General features: G+C 44.1%; 1 protein-coding gene across 1 annotated transcript in view; it reads right to left on the reverse strand.

Moving 5' to 3' along the window:
- The window catches only part of prkar1b (protein kinase, cAMP-dependent, regulatory, type I, beta), a gene marked incomplete at its 3' end in the record, with an annotated part of 88,594 nt that overhangs the window by 8,959 nt on the left and 52,135 nt on the right, over positions 1 to 27,500 (reverse strand). Inside the window, exons 4-8 of the mRNA XM_080010212.1 lie at positions 23,595 to 23,656; positions 19,266 to 19,312; positions 13,473 to 13,631; positions 6,899 to 6,959; positions 1,180 to 1,301 (exon numbers count right to left, since the gene is read on the reverse strand). Coding sequence (XP_079866338.1) covers positions 1,180 to 1,301; positions 6,899 to 6,959; positions 13,473 to 13,631; positions 19,266 to 19,312; positions 23,595 to 23,656 — 451 coding nt within the window. The remainder of the gene's footprint in view (positions 1 to 1,179; positions 1,302 to 6,898; positions 6,960 to 13,472; positions 13,632 to 19,265; positions 19,313 to 23,594; positions 23,657 to 27,500) is intronic.

Raw genomic sequence — 27,500 nt, forward strand, 5'->3', positions numbered from 1 at the left:
CACACACACACACACACACACACACACACACACACACACACACACACACACACACACACACACACACACACACACACTTGTACGGGACCCTCTTGACATGACCCCAGTGAAAGCAGTGTAAGTATGGAGTTAATCAAAAGTGTGTTAGGGCGGCAGGCAGGGGGGCCCTCATGAAGCTGCACCGGGGGCCCCCGGGTCCACAAAGCTGGCAGTGTGGGGGGGGGGGGGCGACGGGATGGGGGGGATTTAGAATACCGAGGGAAGGGGAAAGCTTAGTCTGTCTGCCGGTGCCAATAAGCTTTAATCAGTTCCGATCCGAGCCGAGTGCCCACCAACGTCTCGGGATGATGACACGCTCACGTCGGCTCCTGGGTCCCCGCCCGATGACAGGGACGTTTGCCCCCAGCCCCGTACGTCAACAGGTACAACTCAAAGGAGATGTGATGGGAGGATGAGGGAGGTCACTCCACACGCACAGAGCCCACAATACAAAACAGCAAGACCAGCACCACAGCTGGAGAAAGATGTGCAAAGAAAGTCACGGTGCAAATTCATTTTTGCTGATTTCCATCTTCAATAAAATACAGTCCGGTCATGATGTTCAGGTTACTAGTGGGGGGGTTAAGGGGAAAGATTCATAACAATTGGTCATTTTGTAACAAAAGCATCAGTTTTTGCGCAGATGCAAGTTTATGTTACGAAAACATATGAATATGGAGGAACCGCAAATGCCCCCCTCTGAGGGCCACGGCAGCCCATTTGCCAAATATGCTTGAATGTGGTGGGAAAAGGTTTTCTTGAGTCTTGATGATAAGCAAAGTTCAGGCTGGTTTGATCAGATGTCAGAACATCACAAACAGAAGAACTCAAAGAAAAACATTGTATTTTATTTTTCTTAAAAAAGTGTTTACATTTTCATTTTGTCATGTCAATATCTCCAAAAAACTGTATTAGGGCCAAGAGCACGAGAGTCATGGATTCAATACTAATAGCTATACACTGTAGAAGGGAGAAATACTTTACACACACACACACACACACACACACACACACACACACACACACACACACACACACACACACACACACACACACACACACACACACACACACATACGCTCGTGCACACACGCACACACACACACACACACAAACACACACACACACACACAGCCCTACCTCTGTGATGATAAAGAAATCGTCTCCAGGATCTCCCTGCACCACGATCTTCTCTCCATCCTCAAACTGAACGGGTTCCAGAGCGTCAGCCACGGTGAGACGCTCCCACTTATCCAGTGACTCTGCAAATCAAATACACACACACAGAAAAGACACACACATAAACACAGGTTTCTTTCACATAAACACACAGGATTAATAATAGTCACATCAAGTGCTGTTTCTTTAAACAAACCAATTATTTAGTCATAGGCTGGTCGACAGAAGAGCTGAGGGGCCTCACAACATTAAAACTGATTTTAATAAGGCAGTGTGACAAAAATTATGTATTAACTCTAAATTCACTAAATTAATAATGTATAACTACATTTTGGCACACTTGCCAAAATGTAAAAATGTGGACCTTTATTATGTCATAACACACACAGCAATTTTGCTGCGCTATTACATAACGTGTTCAATTATTACATATTCATTGTAAAAAAGCAATACCTAATAACCACTGTACTGTGAAATAGGTTACTACAAGATGAGGCAAAACTTATGAGATATTGCGTTCAAGATGTTTATTAAAAATACGGCAAGTTATGACCAAATGCCGGTGTGATTACATAATAATGATAAAAATTTCACATTTTGGAAAGTTTTAGACCTTCTTCTGTTAAAGAATTTTGAAGAAGAATCTTTACTGATCACACGACACGCCACACTACAACACATGCATACACACACACATGCTTTTGGATGGTGGCCAGTGAAATGAGGCCTCTGCATTTGACCCATCCTGGCTTGTCCTTCCTCCGGGGGGGGGGGGGGGGGGGGGGGGGCAGCCAGGAGCAGTGGGCAGCATTCGTCGACGTGCCCAAGGACCTGGTTCCAAATGTCCATTGCTGGTCAGACGGTGATGTTGTGCATGTTTTTTGCTGGGGTACTCACTGTTGGAGGAAACCCCATGTGAGCACGGGGAGAACATGCAAACTCCACACAGAAAGGCTCCTAATTTGGAGATAACCCGCCAGAGCATGATGCCAACAGCACCCCAGGCGGGAATCGAACCCAGGACATTCTTGCTGTGAGGCAGCAGTGCAATGCACTGTGCCACCGTGTGACGTGTTGTGTACATTTTCATTCCTTTTCTTGTTAAAAATGCCACTCAGACCCTTGACCTAGTCTTTTAGTGTTAGGGGTCATCGGGCACAAGCGCCTCGCTTGCCCGCCGGCTGCACCGCAGCGCAGAGTGGGAGAGGGAACAAGTGGACAGCGAGAGGTAGAACGGGTGGAGAATGTTCATTCCCGGGAGGCAGAGAGTGTATGACAGGTTGAAAATGATCACATTGATTTAATAACATTGGGTTAGGGTTATTGCGTCCACGGACAGGGCTCTGTCCCCGCTCCGTCAGCGGAGGGAACCAAGTCTGTGGAAGGGGCAGCGAGATGGGAAGTGAAGCGTTGGTCTCTGAGAGCCAGGAAAAAACGAAACTGATTCAGATTGTACGTACGTTGCTGACAGATTGTCCAAATGATCGCATCTACATTGGACACAAAGTACTAACCCCAACCCAGTACGTCCTGTATCGGTAACAGACATTTAATGTGGGAACTGACTCCATACGGGACTCCTCCTGAAAAGAGACCAATGTGTGAAGGACTATCTACTGCCTTTGCCGGATATTTTTTACCCAGCAATGTTACGGATTCCATGTGGGAAAGGGGCTTAAGAGGACGTCTCCTGCGTTGAAACCCGGGAAGCTGGTGGGAACGGTCCTCCACCTCGGGCTAATCCACTCACTCAGCACAGACCATTACAACCCCCCCCCTTCCACCCCCCACTTCTGTCATATAGTCTTCCCAGGGCCAAACAACCCAAAAACGAAGGCAGTCACTGTCTTCTTTGTGCTTCGCTATTAAAGTAAAGCCTCGTGGCTCGCCTGACCTTTCCGCAGCAGGAAGGGCATACGTTGATGATTTGGGTGTGAAAAATAGTCCCTGTGGCGCCCACGCGCTTATGTATTATCGTCATAGTTAATATACTTATAATAATAATAATAATACGTTTACTTAAAGACTGAGCGTAATTGCAAAGTTATGGCTGTAAATTTCCATTGAAGTTCTGTAAATCCCGATTGATGGATTATTCTTCTGAAACGACTCTATCTTCAGACCCTGAGTGTTACCTGAAATGAAGTGCTTGCAAATGCCTCGCTAGGGGAAAAAAAACCAAAAAAAAAACGGTGATAGGATCTGTCCTTTTCCAATTCCCAGTGGCGACAGTAATCTTTCCTACGGTCTGACCACATGCGCAGTGGAGTGGGTTACCCTGGGATATTTCTAGAACCCGTTGGTTTTCACACAGAAACCAAAAACACAGACGGTCACACATCTTCACTGGGAATTTTTTTTTCCAACTGGAGCAGATTTTTTGCAACTCTGGAGTCATTGATATTTGTTTATAAAAAAAGAAGAAGAAGAAGAAGAAGAAGAAGAAGAAGAAGAAGAAGAAACATTACTAAACCAAACACCTTCAACTACAAAAATCCACCCCCATACTGGGACAAACCGAGCATTTATGAAGTATTTTAAAACATGGAACCTGCGATTTGACAGCCCTGCTTTTCACTATTGACCCATTCATGACTTTCCACTATTTTCGGTCTTTCCATGTATGGCGTGTGACGGCGCTCAGAGCGCTTCCCGCTGTCTGGAAAGAGGGGGATAATGCACTGTTTTGATTTGAGTGAGAAAAGGTATCGGGGGGGGGGGGGGGGGGGGGTTGCTTTGTCTCTGATTATTGTCTCCTGATGTGTTTGGAAGGAGATCTGTGTGTGTGTGTGTGTGTGTGTGTCTATTTGCATCTCATGTCTATGTGTTGGATTAGCCATAGTGAAGGCTGCCGAGGGAAGGCAGAGGTGTCCAGTGTCCCCCGGCGGGGCCATGTTGTCTGGATGGATGGGTGCTCTCTCTCTTGCTCTCTCTCTCTCTATCTCTCTCTCTCGCTCTCTCTCTCTCCCCCTCCCTCTCCCACTAATCAGCTCCGATAGAGGTGATCCTTAACAGCTCTACAGGTAACGCGATCCACAAACACCCAGGCCGAAAGAAGCTACATTTCACGCTTCGCAGAGCCCACTCGCTTCCATGCACACTGGCCACTGGCAAAGTGGAAAACCTGTGTGTGTGTGTGTGTGTGTGTGAGAGTGTGTGTGCCTGTGTGTTTGACAAAGAGCATGTTGTTTTTAACCCCCCCATTCCTCTTTAACTCAACAACATCAAGGGCTTGTTCCCAATTTCGTGCCTATCGCAAGAATCAAAGGCAAACAAAAAAAGTCCTCAACTCTCTTCTCCTCCCAGCCAGAGAGGTGGGAAGCAGTAACAGAGAGAGAGAGAGATAGAGAGAGAGAGAGAGAGAGAGAGAGAGAGGGAGGGAGGGGGCGTTGAAGGAAAGCAGTTTGAAGAGGGAGGCGGGTGTTTGAATGCCGGCCTTGATGGGCCTGTAAAAAGAGAGACCCATTTAGAAAGAAAGCAGGAGAATAAAGTAGAGAACGAGAAGGAGAGAAGGGGGGCTAGAAAGTGTAAGGGAGAGAGGGAAGAGGAGAATAAAAAGAGGGAGAGGGAGAGAGAGAGAGAGAGGGTTTTACCTTTCAGAGCCACTTCAGGAGAGGACATTAGTTGTATGTGTGTACCGTGTGTGTGTTCAGTCAGGAAGCGTACCAAAATATATTTCCCATTTAAGCATTTTTGGAACTTAAGATTGTTATTTTCACTCTAAATTAAGTGTATTGTTATAAGTAAAATAAGTATCTAAAATAAGTATTGTTCTGTTATTGTATTAATTTATTCTCAAAAAACCTCTAATATTACAGACCTCATACGTTGAGAAATCTAGCGAAATATCACAGTTGTATCATTCATAATATCACTTTGTTCTTTTACGACCATATACCATACCAGAGAATAAAGGCTCAATAAGGACCAAATACACGACGGTGGCAAGACAGTACCTCCAGCACGTTCTCCGTTCCTTTGTGTTTTGCAGCTTATACGGAGCAGTGTGGGAGGATTAGCACAGTACACACAGCGCTCAGAACGTGTGTCTGTGTTTATGTGGGCTAATCTACACGCTTCAGCTAGCGGCTTTAACAGCCTGCACTCTGGACTTTCTGACCTGGTACTTTTTTTTTTTTTTTTTTTCAAGAATATTGCCTCAAGACTTGTGTATACGTGCACTCTCTCGCATGCTTTATGTTTGGAAAGAAAACGGAAAACATGCATGGACATCAGGCCGGGCAATATTGGAAGGATTTATCATCAAGACATCAAGATATTTGTCACGATATAGGCGGACAAATGAGGATGATCACATTGAACTGTATATAATTATGTTATATAATGGTTGTGATTTTTACTACATAACATCATGATGAGAGTGGATTTTGGAATAATGTTCCCATCCAAATGTCAAAAGAGAACTTTTAGCCAATGTGAAAGATGCCACAAGCAGAGAATGTGAATTTGGTGCATATTCATCAGTTGGGTGGATGAATGAACAACTTTCCTGTTATGTTAAGCCTACAAAAAGAGAATAAATAAATCTCTATATAGCTACCTATACCTGTTTCAGAATGGGTGACCCATTGAAACTACTGAATTATTCAAATTTTATTTAAAGTTTAATTGTGCTTAAATGTGGAATTTACCTGACTAGTATAGGAGCCGGAGCAAGATAATTGGATTCCATTTCTTTGTTCAGTAATAGGCTTTGTATATCTAATAGGGGTGTCATGATTCTCCAAATCCACGATTTGATTTGACATTCGATTTTATGGTCATGAAAAGATCCCTAAATCGAATTGATTTTCCATTCAAACATTTTTTATCAGCACTGACGGCTATGCCATTGTTAAGCCCCTTTCACACATTGTTCCCGGTAAATTACAGGTAAGCTTTCTGGCACGCTTGTGAGCCATGATAATGCTGGAATGGATGGGGCAAGGGACAGTCCAGCAGAAGTCACCCGGTGCCGTCCCGGCCCTCACCCCCCACGCCGGAGAGCCACAGACGGAGCAGCAGTGCACGAAAAGGATGTACTGTACGTGGACGTAGCACACAAATAAGAATGAATGAGCCTATGATATAAATCCTGAAATAAATAAACGAGGCAATATACAAATGAATGTAAATATAAGTATATAACTTAGTAAATATACACCGGGGGAGGCGGTGGAGTGCTGGAACCCCATTCCCGCCCGCCGCGTTTGTGGGATCTTTTTTTATTCCGATTCATGGGGTCTTTCATCACTTTCATTGTTTGTTCGTTTTTGGCATTTTCAAGCACGCAAATTGAGGAAGTGAAACTCCTGCAGCGCACACCGCAGTTGCGGTGCAAACTGCTCCCTCACCCATTTAGAAAACAGCACCGTTAGTTTTTGATTGTATTTACAACATTGTGAAAAGGCTATTTTGGAAAACAGTTAAGTTTAAGAAAGTTCTGCCCATTACAATAGGCCATTACAACAAAAAAAACGGCACAGCAGACCCCTCCGCGTCACCGGGTCAGCCCCAGTCGACTCTGTGGACGGGCCTGCACCCCCAAGTGCACGCAGAATTTGTTAACCGGCGGTTATCTTGACCGCCCCAATATGGCAACACACACACACACACGCACACACACACACACACACACACACACACACACACACACACACACACACACACGTCAACTCACCGAGGATAGAGACCTTGCTGAGGAACTCTTCGTACATCTTCCTCTTCCTCAGTGTGCTTCCCTGTCAGAGAGAGGAGAAACAGGGATGGAGGTTAGCCATCACACACACTTATCATGCACCGGCAGTTGTTTCCTCTTTGTGTGTGTACTGTACGTATGTACTGATTTGTACTTTGGACTACACCAAAGTATTCCAAGTGAGTGAGTCTGTGTGCACCCTCACACACGATGCACAGGGGACTTTCCTTCCCTCTGCTGTTAACATCAGGTGCCTTCTGACAAGTTTAAACCCTGAGCAACCTCTTTCCTCCCCACCTCCACTCCTCAATTCATCCCTCCGTCACAGCCCAGGGAGAAAGAGGAAGAGAGAGAGAGAGAGAGAGAGAGAGAGAGAGAGAGAGAGAGAGAGAGAGAGAAAGGGAAGGAGTTTGAATGAAGTGAGAAAAAAGGATGGAGAGTGAAAAGAGTCATCTCGCCCGCCCAGCGTCTGCCTTTGCATATGGAAATGATATATTGAGACATGGGGTGTCTTTAGCGCTTGAAAGCCCGAATCCACTGCTGCCTCTAATTTCATATAATTTCACAATTTCTCTTAAGAGGAGAGAAAATGTTCCCAAGTGAGCCAACGTTTGACTCCAGAGTGTAAACAGCTTGATTAAAGGAATTCTCGTCTGCATCACCTCCCTCCCGGAGAAGTGATTGAAGGCGCTTGTGTTGGTCTGTGTGTGTGTGTGTGCATGCATGTGAGTCTGTTGGTGGTTCTACCACTTTTGTAACAGTTTCTACAGAGAAGAAACTTCATGTTCTTAAAGTGTTTCACTGCCATGGAGGATATATATATTTGTTTTACCTCTGTAAACATGTAATCAGAATCAGAATGGGTTCTATTTTGCCGGGTACGTTTGCATGTACTAGGAATTCCCTTTGGTGAGGTTTGGTGCACTCTAGTACAGACCATGGTATTAAAAAGCTTAAAAGTCCAAAAAAGGAGAATAAAAATAATTAGTATTTATATATAATAATAGTTCAATTAAAAGGGGGGTATTGCAGTAGTATGTGCGTGATAGAGAGACGGTGAACCCCACTGCCCTAGGGTAGAAACCGATGAACCGCAACCTCTTGCCAGATCACAGATTCTCATGAAGGTGGTGTCCAGGGTGGGAAGGGTCTGTCGCAATCTTCCCCGCTTGCGTCGAGGTCCTGGAGGCGTGCAGGCTCTGGAGGGAAGGAAGGTTGCAGCCAATCACCTTCTTGGCAGAACGAATGATCCGCTGCAGCCCGCGCTTGTCCTTGGCGGTGGCAGCAGCAAACCAGACGGTGGGTGTAAAAGTGCACCATCATTATCTGTGGCAGGTTGAATTTCCTCAGCTACTGCAGGAAGTACATCCTCTGCTAGGTCTTCTTAATGAGGAAGGTGATGTTTAGCTCCCACTTGAGGTCCTGAGCAATTGTGGTGCCCAGGAAACAGAAGGACTCCACAGTGTTGACTGGGCCAGTCACACGTGGTGAGTGGGGGAGGCAGGGCTGGCCTTCTCCTGAAGTCCATCGCCATCTTGACTGTCTTCAGAGTGTCGAGCTCTAGGTTGTTCTGGCTGCACCAGGAAGCCAGGTGGTCCACCTCCCATCTGGAGGCAGACCCGCCAACTTCAGAGATGAGTCAGATGAGAGTGGTGTCATCTGAAAACTTCAGGAGCTTGACAGATTGGTGTCTAGGGGTGCAGCCGTTGGTGTACGTCGAGAAGAACAGCGGGGAGAGGATGCAACTTTGGAGGGCGCTGGTGCTGATGGTCCAGAGGTCTGAGACACGCTTCCCTAGCTTAACGTACTGACTCCTGTCAGTTAGGAAGTCAGTGATCCACCTGCAGGTGGAGTCGGGCACGCTCAGCTGGAGGAGCTTGTCTTGGAAAAGAGCTGGGCTGATGGTAATGAATTGAGCTGAAGTCCAATAACAGGATCCTTGCATAGGTGCCAGGAGAGTCCAGGTGATGGTGGATGAAGTGGAGAGCCATGTTGACTGTCATCTACAGACCTGTTGGCTCTGTAGGCGAGCTGCAGTGGGTTCGGGAGGGGGTTGGTGATGGTCTTGAGGTGCCGTAGCACAAGGTTGTTCAAAAGTCTTCATCACCACAGGTCAGAGTGACAGTAAACTTGCGCGCGCACGCACGCACGCACACACACACACACACACACACACACACACAAGAGTCGTTCTCCTGATCTTACAGTATATTCCTCCTGTTTTCCTGCCAGACAGGCCTCACCGGCATGCTTACATTACATTACACCGCAGAGCTGATCCATAGGGCCTTAAGGAGGGAGAAATGTGGATGGGGGGGTGGGCAGGAAAATGTCAGTAGTGTGTGTGTGGAGGGGGTGGGGTATGTGAGGGTAGGCAACAATTGTGCACAGCATCGGATGGCTTTCGTCTCCTGATGATCCTCTTCCTCATTCTGTTGAGCTGCCCTGGGGTTTAACACTCTCCCCCAAAGTGCACGCTGAGAACTCACCCTCATTTTCGAGTGACACTCAACATAAAGTGTAAGTGAAATACAAGTTAGGCACTTGCACAGTGGAGACGGATACTAAGACGGCCAGATGTGGGACGTACTCGCTAACTATTTCCCGTTCATCTGTCGTTGTCATCAGCCAGCTGTTACTGAGTTTCAGCTGTACTTTTTTGGTTAAGATGACATTGATATAGCCACTTACACAAAACTGGAGACATCATTTTAATATTAATATAATCTGGTTATATAGTTTTATATCTACAATCTGCTAATCATTTTACAGTTATTTATCATTACATATGAACAAAGTGTGAAATTGTCATGTGCCCATGTAGAGTCAATGTATGTCACTCAGTGACTTTTCATCATAAAGGAGGTGGTTTGGGATGAAGGGTTTGTCTTCCCAGGTCATTTCTTCCTGTGACTCCCGGTGATCCAGCGGCACAACGAGAGTGGTCACAGGCATTACATAATCGCCTGATTGCAATTGTTTGAGCTCATTGCGATCGTTCTGTAAAATCGCTAGACGTTATAATCATATTTTTCCATCTACATTTAAGGGGAATTCTGAGCCACTTTAAGAAATTTTGCAACAAATGGAATGCAAAGTGGATGCATTTCCATTATGCGGGTTGAGGCAAATGTACTGTCCGCCCAGTAATTTATGTTTCAAAGTTCAATGCCCAATAAATGGCTTTTCTTCATAAGGTGGGTGTGTATTATTACACTATTATGTGCTTATACTATGATAGTGGCTTAAAATTAACAAAAAAGACAATTAACTTTATTGGACATCAAATAATTGCAAACTATATTTCACGACTGTGACAGCCGTGGGTGGCCAGACCTCACGGAACCCGCTCAGCTGGTCCCTCCCTCAGGTTTGGAGGTGAGCACGCCTCCTCCCGTGTGCGTCTGCCGCGATACTTTGAGGTGAAACCATCAAAGAGCTAAGGTTGTTGGAGCAAAACCACAAAAAAACCCAAACAGACATCAACGCCCCATCCCCACACAGCCTTCATCTCCGTCCAATAACAAAAAACACACACATATCTATTTCCCACCCCATATCTTGGTCTAATCTGTTCTTTACGTCTCTACTCTGTTTGCTTACTGAGGTCTGGTGGCTGGTTTAGGATTCCGTCTGTTTCTTTGTCATGTGTGCGGTTGTGTTGTTCCACAAGGTGAGCATTGTTCAACTAGTGGCAACCATGATCGGTGTAGGTATCAGAGTTTATTTCATTGTTTACTGCAGTGGTAACAGTCCTACATGCATTTGGCAGTAGAGGGAAGGCGATATGCAGCGATGGAGGGATGCTCTTTCATCTCACATTAATGTATGTTTTAAAGTTAGGGATAACTTTAGTTTTTTACAACTTGTAAACCAGTTATTCTATACCCTTTTCCTATCAAAGACCCTCAATATTGATACGCATTAGGCCACGGACCCCATTTGACAAGATTTTGTCTCTAGCCTGTCTCTTGTTCGATATGATTTAGTCCAAACTTCCATACCTGTCTATATTACACTTAGGGAGATAACAGTGAAACTAGGATCAAAACAGTCATTGTTGTACCTTCTCTAAAGGTGCTGACGACTTGTAAATGAAATCATGGGGAATTGAACTATTAATCATTTTGCTGGGATCCACCTTGAATGTCTTGAGGGATCACAGGGAGAACCTGGACCCCAAGTTGAGAACCACTGTAAATCATCCACATGTGCCATCAACCTGCACATTTGGTTCCTTTATTTAAGTGTTTTTACAGTGCAACTAAACCATAATGATAACTCATTTGATTTTAAGAACTAATGGAGACTTTATTTATTTATTTATTTCTCTTCTCTTCACAAGAGAGCAACTGTGTCAAACATAACTAATTTATATTTAGGTATCACAGGAAAAATATATATTTGGGTTAGTTGAGGTCGTCAGTAGCAACAAACCTCCAGTAGAGCTTCAAACCAGCCAACTACAGATACAGGCACTCAGCATAGTTCTACACAAGAAACACACACACACACACACACACACACACACACACACACACACACACACACACACACACACACACACACACACACACACACACACACACACACACACACACACACACACACACACACACACACACACAGTGTGTTGGCCAAAGAGGCTGCCAGAATACTGCACACTTTATAAAAACAGCTTTACAAATCATTGACAGCAATAATTAACTGCAGGTTCACATAATTGAATTCTGCTTCAACCTCTCTCCCGCCTGCTGTTGCCGGTTTAAGGAATGACGGAAAAAGAAAGGAGAGAGAGAGAGAGAGAGAGGAGGGAGAGACGAAGGAGGAGAAAGAGAGGGAGAAAGAGGGGGGTTACCAAGACAAGCTGTGCCCTTGGTGAAAGTATGTTCTTCAGAAATGACCAGAGTGGCGGGCAGGCCGGTGCCAAGTTTGCACTGAGCCGGGAGGTCACGACATCAAAGACCCCCAAAATGATGTTGGTCTGTTTGAGGACGTTACAAAGTCGAGTATTTACCACTGCTGCTACGTGCGTACAGATTAATACAGCGAATAGTTAGCTGGAAGCTACGCATCTAATTGACTTGGAGATGGGAGTAAAGGTTAGCCAGCAATGTTTGAGGAAGTATTTAGCGACGCTTGGATAAACACACACAGATGACACATCCTCTTCATAGCCTGAAGTGTCTGCAGGCGTGTGTGTGTATCTGCGTGTGCATGCAAATGTATCCTTCTGTGTGTGTGTGTGTGTGTGTGTGCGTGTGCGTGTGTGAGTATTTCTTTGTGACAGCCAGGGCAAAGCCTGATGTGTTCCCACTTTAAACATTCAGACATTCCTGCTAGATAAGCTCCTGGAGTGGGAAGTGGTTTGTGGAGGTAACACAGCCTGGAACCCACTCTATCTTCCATTCACATACCCCCCCCATTTTTTTAGTATACAGGGGCAGCAGAGGGACGGCCGGGGGAGGACAAACACTCGGCAGTGGTGTGTGTGTGTGTGTGTATGAATATTAAGTGCATGATTGAAGGCCGCTGTACTAAGTGTTTGGGGAGTGTGGAGTAGCAGAGTGGGAGGTTGCAAAGAGAAATCATTGCAACTGAAGGATCAGAAATTATAAGACAACCTGTGTATGTGCACATGCAAATCTGTCCGGTGTAGATGCAGATCCCCTGCAAACTTTAAAATGGGAGAAAGAGTGTCTGTAATTTCATGTGGGCACTTCATGGCGCTCACTTGTGGTGAATTACGTTCATGTTCTTTAGTTTTTGTCATCTGCCAGGCAGAAGAAAGTGGACGAGTGTCCAGAAGGAGTAGTAGGCTCTCAACGTTCGACCTCTTGACTCACACATACTTCAAGACTCACACACTCACTGAGAGTGCCCTTGACAGTCCCTCTGAGAGTTTATTTGTGAGTATTCCAACCAAAGATGCTTGACTTTGCAGGGCTCTTTCTCAAAACTTGCAATGCAATTTGCGGATTATGCAGTAAAATTGTGGGAATTGCGTATGATATCAGTCATACACCATTTGTTTCTATGAGGAACATTCTGGATATCACAGAAAAAGCTGGAAATATATTAGAACACATTTTTTATTTTTTATTTCTCTACTTCTAGGCTCAAATTTAAGAAAAAAGAAAATAGTGTGATTTTGCTTGGGATTTTGCTTGCTGGGGTCACAATAATAGAATCTTAATTCCAAATTAATAAAGTGCCGACACCGCCGGGGTGACACGTTTAATCGATCTGTTGATTTGGCCGTTTAATGTGGAATAGTTGCTACCAGGTTATGGCTCTAACACTATTGAGGAATATTCATTTAGTTTACAGCTTCTGGTCCATTTCAAAATGAGTAATTACAGCAGCACCAAATGTTACTGTAATTGTCACCTAGGACTCTGTTGTTACCTCTTCCTCAAAGACTTGATACAGTCAGCTTCGTGATTCTGTCCACTTCATGAGAGCATTTTAACTTCCTAAAACTCTGACGCGGAATAGTGCAGAGAGTAACAACAAAGAATAACAATATCTACTGTACGTGTTGCTGCGTCCATACCATGAGGATGCGTCGATAGCTGTCGCGGTCGATGCCCCACAGTTTCAGGTCAGTCTTGGCCTTGACGGTGGCGGCCCTGGGGGTTCCGTAGATAAGCGCCAGCTCTCCGAAGCTCCCTCCCTCTCCGATGCTGGTCACCCACTCGCCATTCACATACACCTGCAGGAAAGGAAATGAACTTTTACATAACTTCTAACATATATAACACGTTTTTTTATTTAAAGCAACACTATGTAACTTTACCTTAAAATTACAGCGTTAAAATCAATTTGATGGTACTCTGATTTGTAATAATGGTAACCGGTTGTAATGCTCATACAAAATGTAGCCGCTCCACCTCCCCGACAACGCGGATGAGTGGGGCCAGTGGGCCCTCACTTTCATTGCGCCACAGCGTTTCTTTCACCCTCTGACTTGTGTGTGGGTGCGAGCCGATCTGCCAGGCCGAGCTCTTTGGTACCTCCACCGGTAGCAGGGGGCCGATCCCCATGCCCTCTCGCGACCCAGATGCTCCGGGGCAGCCGTGGACTGGTTGTTCACTGAAACGGCGAGGTCTGTGCATTGGCCGTTGTAATCTAGTTGTACATTATATTTGCGTTTGACTGTTATTGAAACGTGACCGATAACGTTCAAATTTGTCTGGTAAAAGACATAATTTTCGGACACCGGACCAAGTCTTACAACGGTGGTGTAAAAGTGCAATTGCACTTAAAACTTTAGGGGCCACAAATCCCAAATCCCAAAAGTTACGTAGTGCTGCTTTCATAGTTCCAGACTTATGTAAAATGGGACTTTTTTTTTTTTTAGAGGCCATGAAGATTTTTTTTATTTTATTTTTTTATAATATTTCCTGTCGTTCACCTTTACAGAATTCATACAATAGAAATGTCGACCATCCTAAAATTAAGTCCAGCTCAAACAGTGGTCAGGAGGGTGTGTTGCTGCTCAGAATAGCAGGGTATCAGACGAGGCTCAAGCTGAGAACACGACACCGTCACCACGCACCATTAGACTCTATTTCAGGGTCAAACCACAGAGCCTGACCCTGCGCCCCCCTCCCTACCCAACCCTCCCAAATGCAAGACTGGCAGGTCCCACATTGTGAACTCCCAACATTCTTGTTCTTTTTGTTTCTTTATTTCCAGATTTCCATTCCCATCAACCTTCCACCTCTCCATTATTCACGTGATTTGTCTTTGAAAGTACTCTCCCCCTTTCCCAACTGTCTTCCTGTGCTTACATTCAACTCTCCGACCCCCTCCTTCAACTTCCACCCCCCCCCCCCCATCGCTTTGGTGGCTGTTTGTGATGCTCACACGGCTCGCCACTAAGCATTTGATCCCCACTAAGCCCTCGGAAGGGACCCTCTAAAAGATCTATCTCTATCTCTCCATCATCGTGTCTTCGGTCTCTGGCTTGCCTGCTCCCCTTTGATTTAGAAAATGATGGAGAAGGGCTGGGGCGATATAAGGTTATAATGTCAAAATTGTGATAGGAGGCCTGATACATCACATCACAATATCATGAGATAGTTAATTGTTGTCTTTAAGGCTGGATCCCAGCAATTTTCTGAACGTCGTTGACTGTTCAATGCCTCTACCTGCTTGGACATAATACTAATGATTGTTTTTCAAATATTTATTGTGTGTAAATACCCATATGAAGGCACCAGTAGCGATCCATAAAATATAAAGGATCTAAAGCAGTGGTGGACTTAAAGTCGAGTCACACAAAAAATAACTAATCGTGCATTAATTAAACTCTATGTGAAAGGTATAACCACACCTTTAGGAAGATGACAAAGCCTTAAAACACATATCTGTAACTCGTGTACTCTATGTGTACAAACTAAGAGGCAGATAAGGAAACAAACTTCTATGTATGTGCAATGTCTATATGTATGTATATGCAGATACATACATGTAGACATCCACTACACTTGTGCGCATGATTAGACCTCAGTGAGTCTTTTTCAGGTTAACTTTGGGGCTGTAATGTTTTCACCTGTCAACACAGTATCCGCTGGTTGATTTAATATGAGAGAAAATATGATAACAGGGAGGGTTGTCCCCAGTGGCTGCTGTGAATGGTGAGAATTGTTGTGGGCCCTAGTCCAGGGCCGGGGGACCACGGGGATGTACTATGAGACAGGAGGGCTTCAAAGAGATGAGAAAACTTAGTCTGTTGCACTAAAGAAGTGGGGTTGGGGGATATTGACAAAATCAAATGTCGATGTCGAATTTTTAGACATCAAGATTTTGATGATGTTGTTGGGAAAACTATCGCTGCTTTCATAAGATACTTACAATATTGATAGGACGGCTAGGAAAGTCTACAGTATGAAGTTCAAAAATTGTTCACGACATCATTGTAATGCAGCGTTTCTAACCGGAAAAAAGATAGTTGAACAAATTGTGGTATTACAATAATCAAATCCCAGATGAGTCTCACATCATGATATCCATATTAAATTGACATACTGCCTAGCTTTATACAGAAGTCTGGAATAAGTATGGAAGGATTCGAAAAATATGGATCTCCATGTGGTAACGATGGTGGGTTTGACTCTGTCGAACCGAGTAAACTGTATGTGCCTGGTGAAAATTTGAAAGAGACAAATCAACAATTACTGAGAATACGAGGCAGAGGCAGCGGCGCTGTGTGTGTTTTTCGATTTGTGGTTGCTTGGGAGTTTGTTTTTTGTGTGCATGCCTGTGGAAAGAGTGAGCTACAGTAGTGTGTATAAATGCAGGCCTGTGTGCGCTTGCGTGTGTATGTGTGCATCTGTGTATTTGCGTTGCGATCAAGTGTCTGTATATCTTTGTCTAATTGGTATCCTTTTCCTTTGTGGTGTGTGCTTAAATGCAGGGCTGCATGTGTGTGTGAGTGTGTTTTGGTGTGTGCATGGGGGAATGTTAACATCAGCGGCGTCAGTGGCGGTGGCAGCGAGCAGCCTCGTCCCGGCCTGCGGGACGGCAGGCAGATTCACACCCCTGTCTAATGAGAGACATCGTCTCCGCTCCGAGCTCCAACTGGTTGGGTGCCTCCTTTTCGGCTGGGAGGGTCGACAGATAGCGGTGTGAAGTGGCGGGGTGTTGGGGTGGTCCCAAGTCGTTTGCGGGGCTGACAGGGACTTGGCTCCGGGATTGCACGACAATGTTTGGCCGGGTTCCAGGAGGCCTGGAGGTGGATGCCTCAGCTGGGAACGCGGAGAACAACGCCAGAACAACACATGGGACACTTGGGACAGATTCAGGACTGAAAGCTGAAAGTTGCGGCTGCAGACACTGGGGAACTGGGGAGCTGTGGATCTAATATAACATTTGGTAGAAGGTAAACGGTAAGCGGTGCCGTGCATGTGTGCATGTGCGCGAGAGAGACACCAAACAATTAGTGGACGAAATGCCCCAAAGTTTCAACAGCTGAAGTCCGATTAGAGTGGCTTGTGTGAAAATCAGGAGAACAAATGTGTGGTAACAAATACAGACAAAGGAGATCCAAAGCAGAGATGATCAGATTAGTGTTTGGAAAAAAAAAAAAGTATTTCTCTTTACAACTAAAAAGCAGCTATTGTCAAGAGTCACTGTATCAGGTGCATTATCAGTCCAACGTGGAATGACGTTGAAGTGGAAAGACAAGGAAATACTATAAAGGAAGACTCTCTTCTCTCTCTCTCTCTCTCTGTTTCTCGGAGGGTTCCCACTCACAGAGCCTGGTCACCTGCCTCTACCTGCCTCCACCTCGGCAGTAACCGTCGAAAGACGATATGGTCACTTCCTGTTTGACTTTCTGTGGCCGCTGTATTTTTTTTATTTTTTTTTGTTTTGTTTTATCTCTTCACTTAACCCTGTCGCTTTGTGCTGGGGCCTGTTAAGACAAAAGACCTTCTTACTGCGTCTGTCTTCACAGCACATTGGGGCTCTACAGCCACATGTCCTGATTGCCATCGGCATGGAACTGGGGCTTTGATTGGAGAGACAAACAGAGGGTTTGGGGGGGGTGCAGCGTCCAACACAACCTGCCTATTGTTCGTGGGACACATTGTCTCCCGATGACGGCACGGAGCTGGATTTTCCCATGGAGAACGGACTGTCATCTAAAGGCCTCCGCTTGGAAGCTGGTCTTTGTAAGAACAGCCAGATTAACAACTAAACCTCAGAAGTAAAACTAAATCTTCAGAAATGTAAAATTTTTAGTTTGAGTGCACTGATTTAAAGTGGTAATCCCTAAAATTATTTTGCTTATGAAATCCCATATTTAATACTTTATTTAGCTGGTACTTTATAAGATACAGCCATTCAATGTATTTATGTTATGCATGTGCTTCTCTATATGCTGTATCCAAGCAAGAGTGCAAAGCACAAAGTAAAAGTTTTGGAGTTTATGGATTTAGACTTGATATGTTTACTGTTCAGAGATTTGAGATGTTTGAAATGAGAGTGAAGTAGAAGTAGCCTAAAGGAAAGTGTGACCGACACACCCGTTGATAACCCGATGACGTCTGTTGAGGTTGGTGATACAGATTATGTACAAGTAGCAAATGGACAAGATTCTCAAGTTTACCTGCAAATGAAGCCAGGGACGAGAAGAAAATGAAAAGCCCCAAACTGGCTCTCAGAGTGTAGCTGGGGTAGGGCTGGGGTTAACTCCAAGAACTTTGAAGGTAGTTGGAATACACACATCTATATATTAAATGACACACCGAGGTTGATGTACAAAGTCTAATATTATTGACATACTGTACATTTGGTTGTGTTGTCCGCACTTTTAAACTCCTAAATAATTCCACTTTTATAAAACATGTATATTCTTACTGTTAAATAAAAGCTTTTTTAAAAACAAAGATGTTGTGTGTCGATGATGGTGTTCAACATTCCCTCAAAACACAAGAACAATGCAGAGATTGCCCCATTCAGGAGGGTGTCAAGGCCCCATTGAGCAGGGTGTCAAGTGGCCATGTGGCAAGTAGCCATGTAGCTTTGTTGGTCCTTCAAGCCATTTGCATTCTGGGAGCTGGCTGAATGAAGCCAAGTGTGGGGGAAACTTTGAGGATGATTATCTCAGCAACACAGTTCGCTGCACCCTTGTTATTAACAAGCCATAGCTTTAAAAAATTTGCTTGATTCGCACAAGTGACACCTTGTTTTGAAGCACTGATTCTTCACTTTCAAATGACGTGGGGAAAAAAAAGTAAAACAGCACTAAATGTACCCAAAATCTGTGGTGGATCACATATGTTTTCATTTAGAAGAGAAATTTCTTGCTTCTGGTGTTTATTTGTTGTTGTTGCATTAAAACATTGTAACCAAAGTGATGTTAGCTCTTCTTCATGTCTTCTGAGCCAGTGTCAGCGGCGTCAGTGCAACAGTTTTTTATCACGCGAAGAAGACCCGGTGTTGTCCAGGTTGATTTATAATCTTGTTTCATCAAAACGGTTTAACATTCTGACTTTGCATCACTTGGAATATGGAAGGATGATCTTGATCTGTATGTTTGCACCGAAGGGAACCGTAAGATCGGCGTTTGAGCTGTTTTGCTAAAGACTTATTTTCCCTGTGAAATGCTGCTGGATCAGCCTGGACTTTCCATATTTATATAATATTTAGAAATAAAACAAAGTTTTGAAAATATGTTATAATCTCATTTTGGACAAAAAAAAAAGGAATTTCAGATATTTTTGATGTCTCGCCAAAAGTAGGCTGCCCTGAAATGCGCCGGGTCAGCATGTGGTGGGTCACAAATGTGTGTGGGTGTTGAGAAAGCAAGCTGTGACTCTCTGTGTGGGCCACTTACATCTACTTCTCCTTGGTCAATCACGTAGAAGTTGTCTCCTTCATCGCCTGTTGGAAAAAAGCAGAAGAAATGTGTATGAAAAGATGAGAAAAAAACTTCATTATTATTAACTTGTAAGGCACTCAAAAATAAAAAATGCTTAGCTTGTAAAACCTGTAATACTGTATGTTTTCAGGTTAGAATTGAGAGATTAAAGTGTAGATTTTCAAGTTGAGAATACCTGAAATAATCTAGGTTTATCAATTTAATGGAATGTTTTCAAGTTGATCCAATGACATATATTATTCAATCAATCAATCAATCAATAAATAAATCAATCAACCAACCAATCAATCAATAAATCAATAATTTCTTTGCAGCACACTTGCATATGTCTGCTTTTTTCCCAGTTGGAGTAGGGAAATCATCTTGACTCCCTCTCTTTCTGAATCATTTCTGAGAACTTCTTCCCCATTTTTTTCAAGACAAAGGGAACAGGACTGATTTCCCAAATCCCTCTGCCTCATCTTCTTGGGCCTGTGCACAAAGCAAGGGCCTCCGCTAGCCCCGGGGGCACACCTGCATGGCGTCAAAGCTGCCTGCGTCTCCTCCAAAACACATATTTCATTTACCTCGGCCTGCCAGTACTTTGTTAACTAGCTTCCTCGTCGGCAGAAAAGCAACAACGGTGTGGCTTAATAGTGGAAATTCTGAAGTGCAGAGGCCCGGGCAGTGAACAACAATGCCTCGGACGATTGAGAAACACAACCCGGCAACACACTGTATACATGATTCCTCATCGGATTGATCTGTAGGGAGAATATAGCCACTAATCTCATAAGACATATTATATTTTAAAAGGAGGAGACATATTGTGTTCCAGCTGATTAATCTTCCAGTAAAAGTCTACTTGATGTACATGTATCTGCTCCACAGGACTCGATCAGGGAAATGATCAGGAAAGAGAATGACTGCATAGACCACATCTTTACAAGGCCTCTCTCTCTCTCTCTCTCTCTCTCTCTCTCTCTCTCTCTCTCTCTTTCTCTCTGCATACTTGTAATAGTAACACTGTGGTCTGCCAAAGCTCCATTCAGAGGAACAAGTGTGTAATGGTGCATGTGTGTACATGACATGAGTATGTGGGTGTGTGTATGTGTTTTGCCACTATTAAGTGAGGGAGTGTTTCTATGATTATACATATATGCGTGTGTGTGTGTGTGTGTGTGTGTGTGTGTGTGTGTACGTGTGTGTATGCGTGTGTGTGCGTGTGTGCATGTGTGTTCGCCAGAGGAGTTGAAAGGCCCAGTGTCCCCTGTGTGTGAAGTTCACAAGAGTTCACACGGCTAATTAATACTGAGTGGAGAACGCTCGTTCATCATACAGGTCTATTTATCATGCACGCACGCACGCACACACACACACGTACAGCATAACCTAGGACCTGGCCCTCCACTATCTCTATCTCTCTCTTTCATCTCCCTCTCTCGCTCTTTCAATCCCTCTCACTCTGTCTCTCTATTATTCTGCTCTTCCTGTCTTTTATCACTTTGGCTCTGAAGCCTTTGTTTTGCGCCCTGCCAATCCCCATGAGCCCGAGCGCACAGGCAAATATTTGACCAGAACCCACAGACACACACACACACACACACACACACACACACACACACACACACACACACACACACACACACACACACACACACACACACACACACACACACACTCACTCACTCACGCAGGTCGGTGTACTCTACTCCACAGCGTGGCCTTATTTCAACACAAACTAATTGTAACGAGCAGTGCTAAGGCTCTCAGGCTGCAATCAAAAAAAGACAACAGGGGGCTATATTTATGCCTGTGTCGATTTTGGGTTTCCATGTGCTATTTAATATTAAAAACAACATGTTCAGGCATTGAAAAATCATATCCCCATAAAAAAATAAACACATCTGCATAAGTTGGATACATCTGTGAGGTTACTGCCTTACATTACACAACAGATGGCGCGGGAAAAGAAAACCTAATTGCGTTTTTTTTTTTTAACTATTTGTATTATTTGTTTTTAACTATTGTATTTCATTTTTCAATCCTACCATTGTGTAAATACAGTTAGAGAAATACATTCAGACATGTCAAAATAGATGGAGAGAGGGTCAGTCGAAGCTGTACAGTATTGCAGACATTAGCGCTGACATCAGCTCTGTGTATACAGTACCTTGTATACTTCACTGTATATCACAATGGCCAGTCTGCGGCTGAGGGAACACGCCGGCTAGACTCATTATCACCAAATTAGGAGTGATACACTAATGAAAGCTTGTTGCCGGACAGGGAAGAGGGAGAGTGTGTGCGTGTGTGTGTGCTTTAGGTTTGTGCATGTACTAATACTGACGTGGTACCTACATGTGTAGCCTATGTGTACGTTTGTAAACAATAAGCAAAGTTTTGCCATAGTGCTGGGCAATATTGACAAATTCAAATATTATATTTTTAGACAAATACCTCAATATCGATAATTTGACAATATTTTTCGGATGACTCCCAAGATATTTACAAGAAATATTTGGGAAACAATCATTAGTAATGTGGATATTATCATCAAGTATAGAAGCACTGATGAGAACAGCCACAACAGTCTATACGTTTAGAAAGCTGCATTACTTTACTATAATGCAGCCTTAAAGACAAGGAATTCCCTGGCAAAAGACAAAAAAAATATTCCCCTAAATTACACAAGCTACTGATTTGATGGGGATGAGAAACAAGATGGTTGGTTCTGCAGCTCGTCCCCGGGTGACACCAGGTCAGTGCTTATAGGACTCGAGTGAGAGTATCCCGCTGTTTTGGACATGAGATTGAAATGGCATGTTTGTCTGTGGGAATGCCCGGTGTTATTTAATGTGTGGTTTAAATTAGGCCTGTGTCTGCATTTGATAGGAATGGAGCAGTGTGTGCGTGTGTGCGTGTGTGTGTGTGTGTGTGTGTGTGTGTGTGTGTGTGTGTGTGTGTGTGTGTGTGTGTGTGTGTGTGTGGCGGAGGCACCGGAAAGACACCGTCTGGCTCTGATGGGTTCTGTGTTCCCTCAAAGCCTATGGACGTCGAGCACAAAGGCTACAGCGGCTGCGGTCGGACAGAGGAAGGAGACCTGACGTCCGGTACAGACGGAGGGAACAAGGGACTCCGCAACGGAGCGGCGTGAGAGAACAAAGACGAGGCTTATTTTTATTACATTTAAATGTATTCTTTACGCAGACACTTTTGTCCAAAGCGACTTCCACGAGAGGGGAGAAACAATCAAGCGTACGTCGACCATCAGAGCAACCTCGAAGTGAAGTGCCTGAGCAGCTACCACCTTGGTTATAAACGACGAGGAAATTATGGATACATAACTCTATTCCCTTCAATTTATTTTATTTTTATTTTATTTTATTTTATTTATATTATTCTATTCACTAATCTTGAATCAATGCAACTTTGAATGTTATTTTTCTTTTTCCCCTTGGAGGAATCCTGTGGATTTTAGCTCAAAAACTTTAACGCAAAACATCATAGACTCCAGAGATCTACTCTTTATTCACAAAGATTTGCATTTAAGTGCGTTCATATTTAATTGCATTTCAGTTCTGTTCCTGTTCACCAAAGTCCGATAAAAATTTGATTCGTTACAGGTGAGGTTTGAGAACCCGTCACTGTATCCTCTATGAGAAGGTAATGTGGCCATCACTTACCTCTAGAAGGGAACTTTTTTTTTTAAAGAGCCATTTCTTAATAAGCTACCATTTGATCTATTATTACTTTTAAGATTTAGAAGTATGGGATACCGTACATGTTCATAAGATTGCATTACCTTAGATATAGGATATATGAATATGGAACTGGGAAAAACTGCATTCCTATTATGCTCCTCATACAGTAGGTCGAATAAGCTTCAGGACTCCCTTAAGTTGGACAAATTCTTCACCCTTGAACATTTTCAAGTTCTGTTGAACGACCTTTTAAATAATGAATGCTCCTGTCTTTCTAATGTGACTGCTTTGTCCATGTGTAATGCACTCGTTTTCTTGTGTTTTTTTTGTGTTTCTTTTGGTATTTTGTAGTTTATCTGGTGTTTGTGTTCTCACTTTTTACACTCTCCGTTGTATAACGTATTTTGATTTTGATCATGTATTTGCAGGGCACCATTGTGAATGACAGCTTTGCTCTCAATTGATCTTCCCCTGATTATATAAAGAAGAAAAATTAAAGAAAGTTGAATCTATCTATCTATCTATCTATCTATCTATCTATCTATCTATCTATCTATCTATCTATCTATCTATCTATCAATGCAATAGAGACAACGCTTACCTTGCTGGATGACTGTTTCTCCTGCGATGTGAGTGACAGGGAACATGGCATCAAATATGTCACTGTAAAAATAAAAGAGAGAGAGAGAGAGAGAGAGAGAGAGAAGAGAGGGAAAGAGAGAGAAGAGCGAGAGGGACAGAGAGAGAGAGAGAGAGAGAGAGAAGAGAGAGATGAAGACAGCAGTCATTACCTATTAACCGTAACTTCTTCACGCATTCTCGTTTAAACCCATGAGCACACACATACACACACAGACAGAGGTACATTAAAGCACACATCTCTGCGTTCACTTTGTCATCCCGGGCCTTTTATTCATCGGTAAACAAGCAATGTTGTAACCACAGCAACGGGCTCTGCCGAACTCTGGGTGACCCCTGACAAACACGCACACGCATAAACAAACCCACCAGAATGTGCGTGCCGCTAACTCTTAACTCGAAATCCTCACAGCCAATTAGAAGCCTTGTTTTTGTGCATCAACTAAAAGACACGCTGTCGGTACAACACACACACACCACCAGTCCAACACAAACGGTTTAAAGCATGCATATGCATAAAGTATTTATTTATCGTCCCTGTCCAAACAAGCATGGATCAAACAGCCTTTAGCCTGACACATACAGCATTAACTTTAAAAACTTCAACCCAGTAGTTGTTAATATTCAATAAGCTCTCTCTTAAAAAAAAAAAAAAAAAAATCATTTTTTTATTGCAGCACAAGTTTGTAAAAAACGGATACAAGCATTGAATAAAACATGAGGCACTGGAAAATCTTCTCCACTCTACTGCAGGATATCTCAGATTAAAACAAAAAAAAAAAGGCCTCGCTTTGATCGTGACCTACGCGTGACGCGATCAAAGCGTGCGCCTCTGAGTGTGAGAAAACAAACAGAGGGACCGCTCCACCTTAGCAGTTAATTTTTCTTAAGGTTTTAAGGTCCCGGAAGAAGAAAAAAAAAGGGCCCCCGCTATGCGGCAGCTAATCGGGTCGTTTAAATGCATGAAGCCTCAGCAGATTAAAGTTCCTCTGCTGGGATGTGTCGGGGCAGGAGAGCAACTTTTTTCACTGTTCTTCCTCTGCTCTCTCCCCATCGCCTTCTCCTTCTCCTTCGGGCTCTATTTATCTATCTCATCAGCCGCATACCAACTGTCTTATAGAGAAATATAGAAAAACAATAAAAGGGGGTCAGGCATATCAAAGACATACAGAATCTGCTGAGTGAATAGGGAGCGAGTTAAAGCCTGCACGTCGTAGCCTGCATGTGTGTGTTTCTGAGTGTGTGCTGCAGCAGCAGTGGTTCAAAGTAACAACTACATTGTTATCATTACTTAAGTACATTTTTCAATATCTGTACTCACTAAAGTATATTTACTTTATACTGATTACTTAGAGTAGAATTGTCAATGTGGTACTTCCACTTTTAAGAGAGTAATCTTATGTCACGGTATTTATTTTACTTAACTAAAAGCTCGACTAGTCTATCTGAGTAGAGTATATAGTCTGTGAAAACACACAGGTTTGTACAAAACACAGCGCGGGCTTCAAGTAATTCTGCACTCCAAAAGTACTGCTTTGATTCCGAAAGCGTATGTGGCCTTTTTTCTCCACCCTGCGGTCTGCGCTGCGTAGTGTGGATGTCCAGGGCCCAGGTACCTGAAGCTCACCGGTAACGCGAGGTCAACAGATGTTGAGAGCTGCTAGGATGTTGCTGGGCGGTTTGGAAGTGAAACGACAGGCCTGGTGTTTGTTTATGTGACGGCAAATAAAAACCAACTTGAAGAAGGCGGACGTGAGCCAGATAGTCCCACAGGTAGTGCCTGTGTTCCCCAGCTGGCCAGTTACTCACACTCACGGACAACACAAAAAATACACACACCATTATGAGAACATTGCCACCCAAAAAAAATCATACGCATAATGAACACGTGTATATGCACTGGCACACTCAAACAGTATGTAGTTAAACAGTTTAGTTGGTCTGGGTCAGTGTGTGAAAAACTGGCATTCAGAGGCCTGTCGTATATGAAACACTCGCTCTCACAAACACAACACACACACACACACACACACACACACACTCATGCCGCTGACTGTTTGACAGCACACCACGGTGCATCTGAGAGCACTTTGATAGTGATTAGTCAGAGCAACATCTGCAGGAGGAGCACAGCTCAGACCGCATCTGTGGTCACCTACCCTCAGCATGGGGTCTGCCGAAGGATGGGGCTTCTCTCAGGTCAGACCCGGGCTCTGTAACCATGAGCTTCGACAAAATAATTAACTTGGCTGACTTTTCAAACATTACCAGATCATGTCCATAGAGCAAGAATAACTGGAGATAGTTAAACGGTAATGGTGGCTTGCCGTCCAGCTGGAATCTCTTTGTCTTTCTATCATGAAACTTCTGTTACATTTCAGATAATTTCCCCTCTCTCGCACTGTATTCACTCCTTTCGACAGACCTCAACACCGTGCGGACACGCTTCCATCAGGGCAGCAGAAGTATCGGCGTACCGGAATGCAACTACCTGTCACTCTTTCCACCAACACCCCGACGTAGCGTGCGGATGAAACTCTGTAAGGAGGCAGCGGCGGCGACAACGCCGCAGACGGCGGATCTGGCTTCCGACGAGGGAGTCGGGTCGCCATGACGATGAGATCAAAGGTGTGCAACCCCTTCGTGCTGAAGTAATTGCCGTGACGGTTGCACTCGCTTCCAGCCGTGCCCCCCCCCTCAACTCCAGCGGACAGGCCGCTGAGCACAACAAAGACACTTGTGCAGGTAATTACTTCCTCCTGTCGCGGTCAGTCTTTCTTTTCCCTTTCTTCCTATACAAACTTCCTCCGTCCTGTCTGCTCACCATCGCTCTTTCTCTTCCTCCCCCTCCTCTCAATTACCCTCGTTTTCCCCCCTTTAATTGTCTCTGTGCGCCCCGCCCCTTCTCTGCTATCTCTCTTCTATGGGCCACCCGCCCCTCTCTTCCCCTCCCCGTCTCTCCTTGTCATGGATGCAGTGATTAATCTTGTCCCCTGTGCTACCTGGAGGAGCCCCTCTGAGAGAAGAGAAGGCAGGAATCTCTGCAACAAAGGCCTCGCTGTTCTGAGGGAGACAAGTTGCAGACTTGGGGGGAGTGCGTGGAGGAATGGGGTGGAGGAGACAAAGCTTCTGTCAGGGATATGTGAAGAGACCTCGCCATCAGCATGCATATATGCACGCATGGTAATAATCTGAAAGGGCTATCTTGTCGTCAAAGCGATGGATCAAGTTCAAAGGGAAGAGCTGATGGGAAAGATGCTATCGGGGGTTAATAGTTCCACCAGAGAAGCACTGTAATCAAATCAAGATAGGCTGAGCTCACATCCGTATTGACACATGCATGGATGCATTCAAAGCACTCTAAACACACACACACACAGAAAGAAATGACTCACGCGCAGAGTGGATTGTTGGTCTCATCAGCGGTCCCACACTATCATCAATGAGCAGTTACTGAAATCACTGCCGATACCTCACAGATACATTGACTCTCAATTATACCAGCTGTGCATAGTGTGTGTACATGTGTGTGTGTAAGTGTGTGTTTAAGGGCACAATGTCACTAGCACAGTCTTGATATGTTGCATTTTGTCTTGGCAAACGGCCTCCCGTAATTAACGCTAACATACGTAGACCAGCTCCAAAAAAAAGTTATTTTCCATGAAATATTGTGGAAACAACATTGCAGGGAAAGTATTGTTAGATGCTGTAGGTTATGAGAATAACAACTGTATTAGACAGAATAAAAGCGTTTTGGATTAATATAGATTCACGCACGCGCACAGTGAAGTGTGCGTGTGCAAGAGCTGCATGCTGCCTGTTACGTTAGTAATTTCCCCCTGGGATTATAAAAGTATTTCTGATTCTG

The sequence above is a fragment of the Zeus faber genome, assembly GCF_960531495.2.
Source record: "Zeus faber genome assembly, chromosome: 11".
NCBI lineage: Eukaryota > Metazoa > Chordata > Actinopteri > Zeiformes > Zeidae > Zeus > Zeus faber.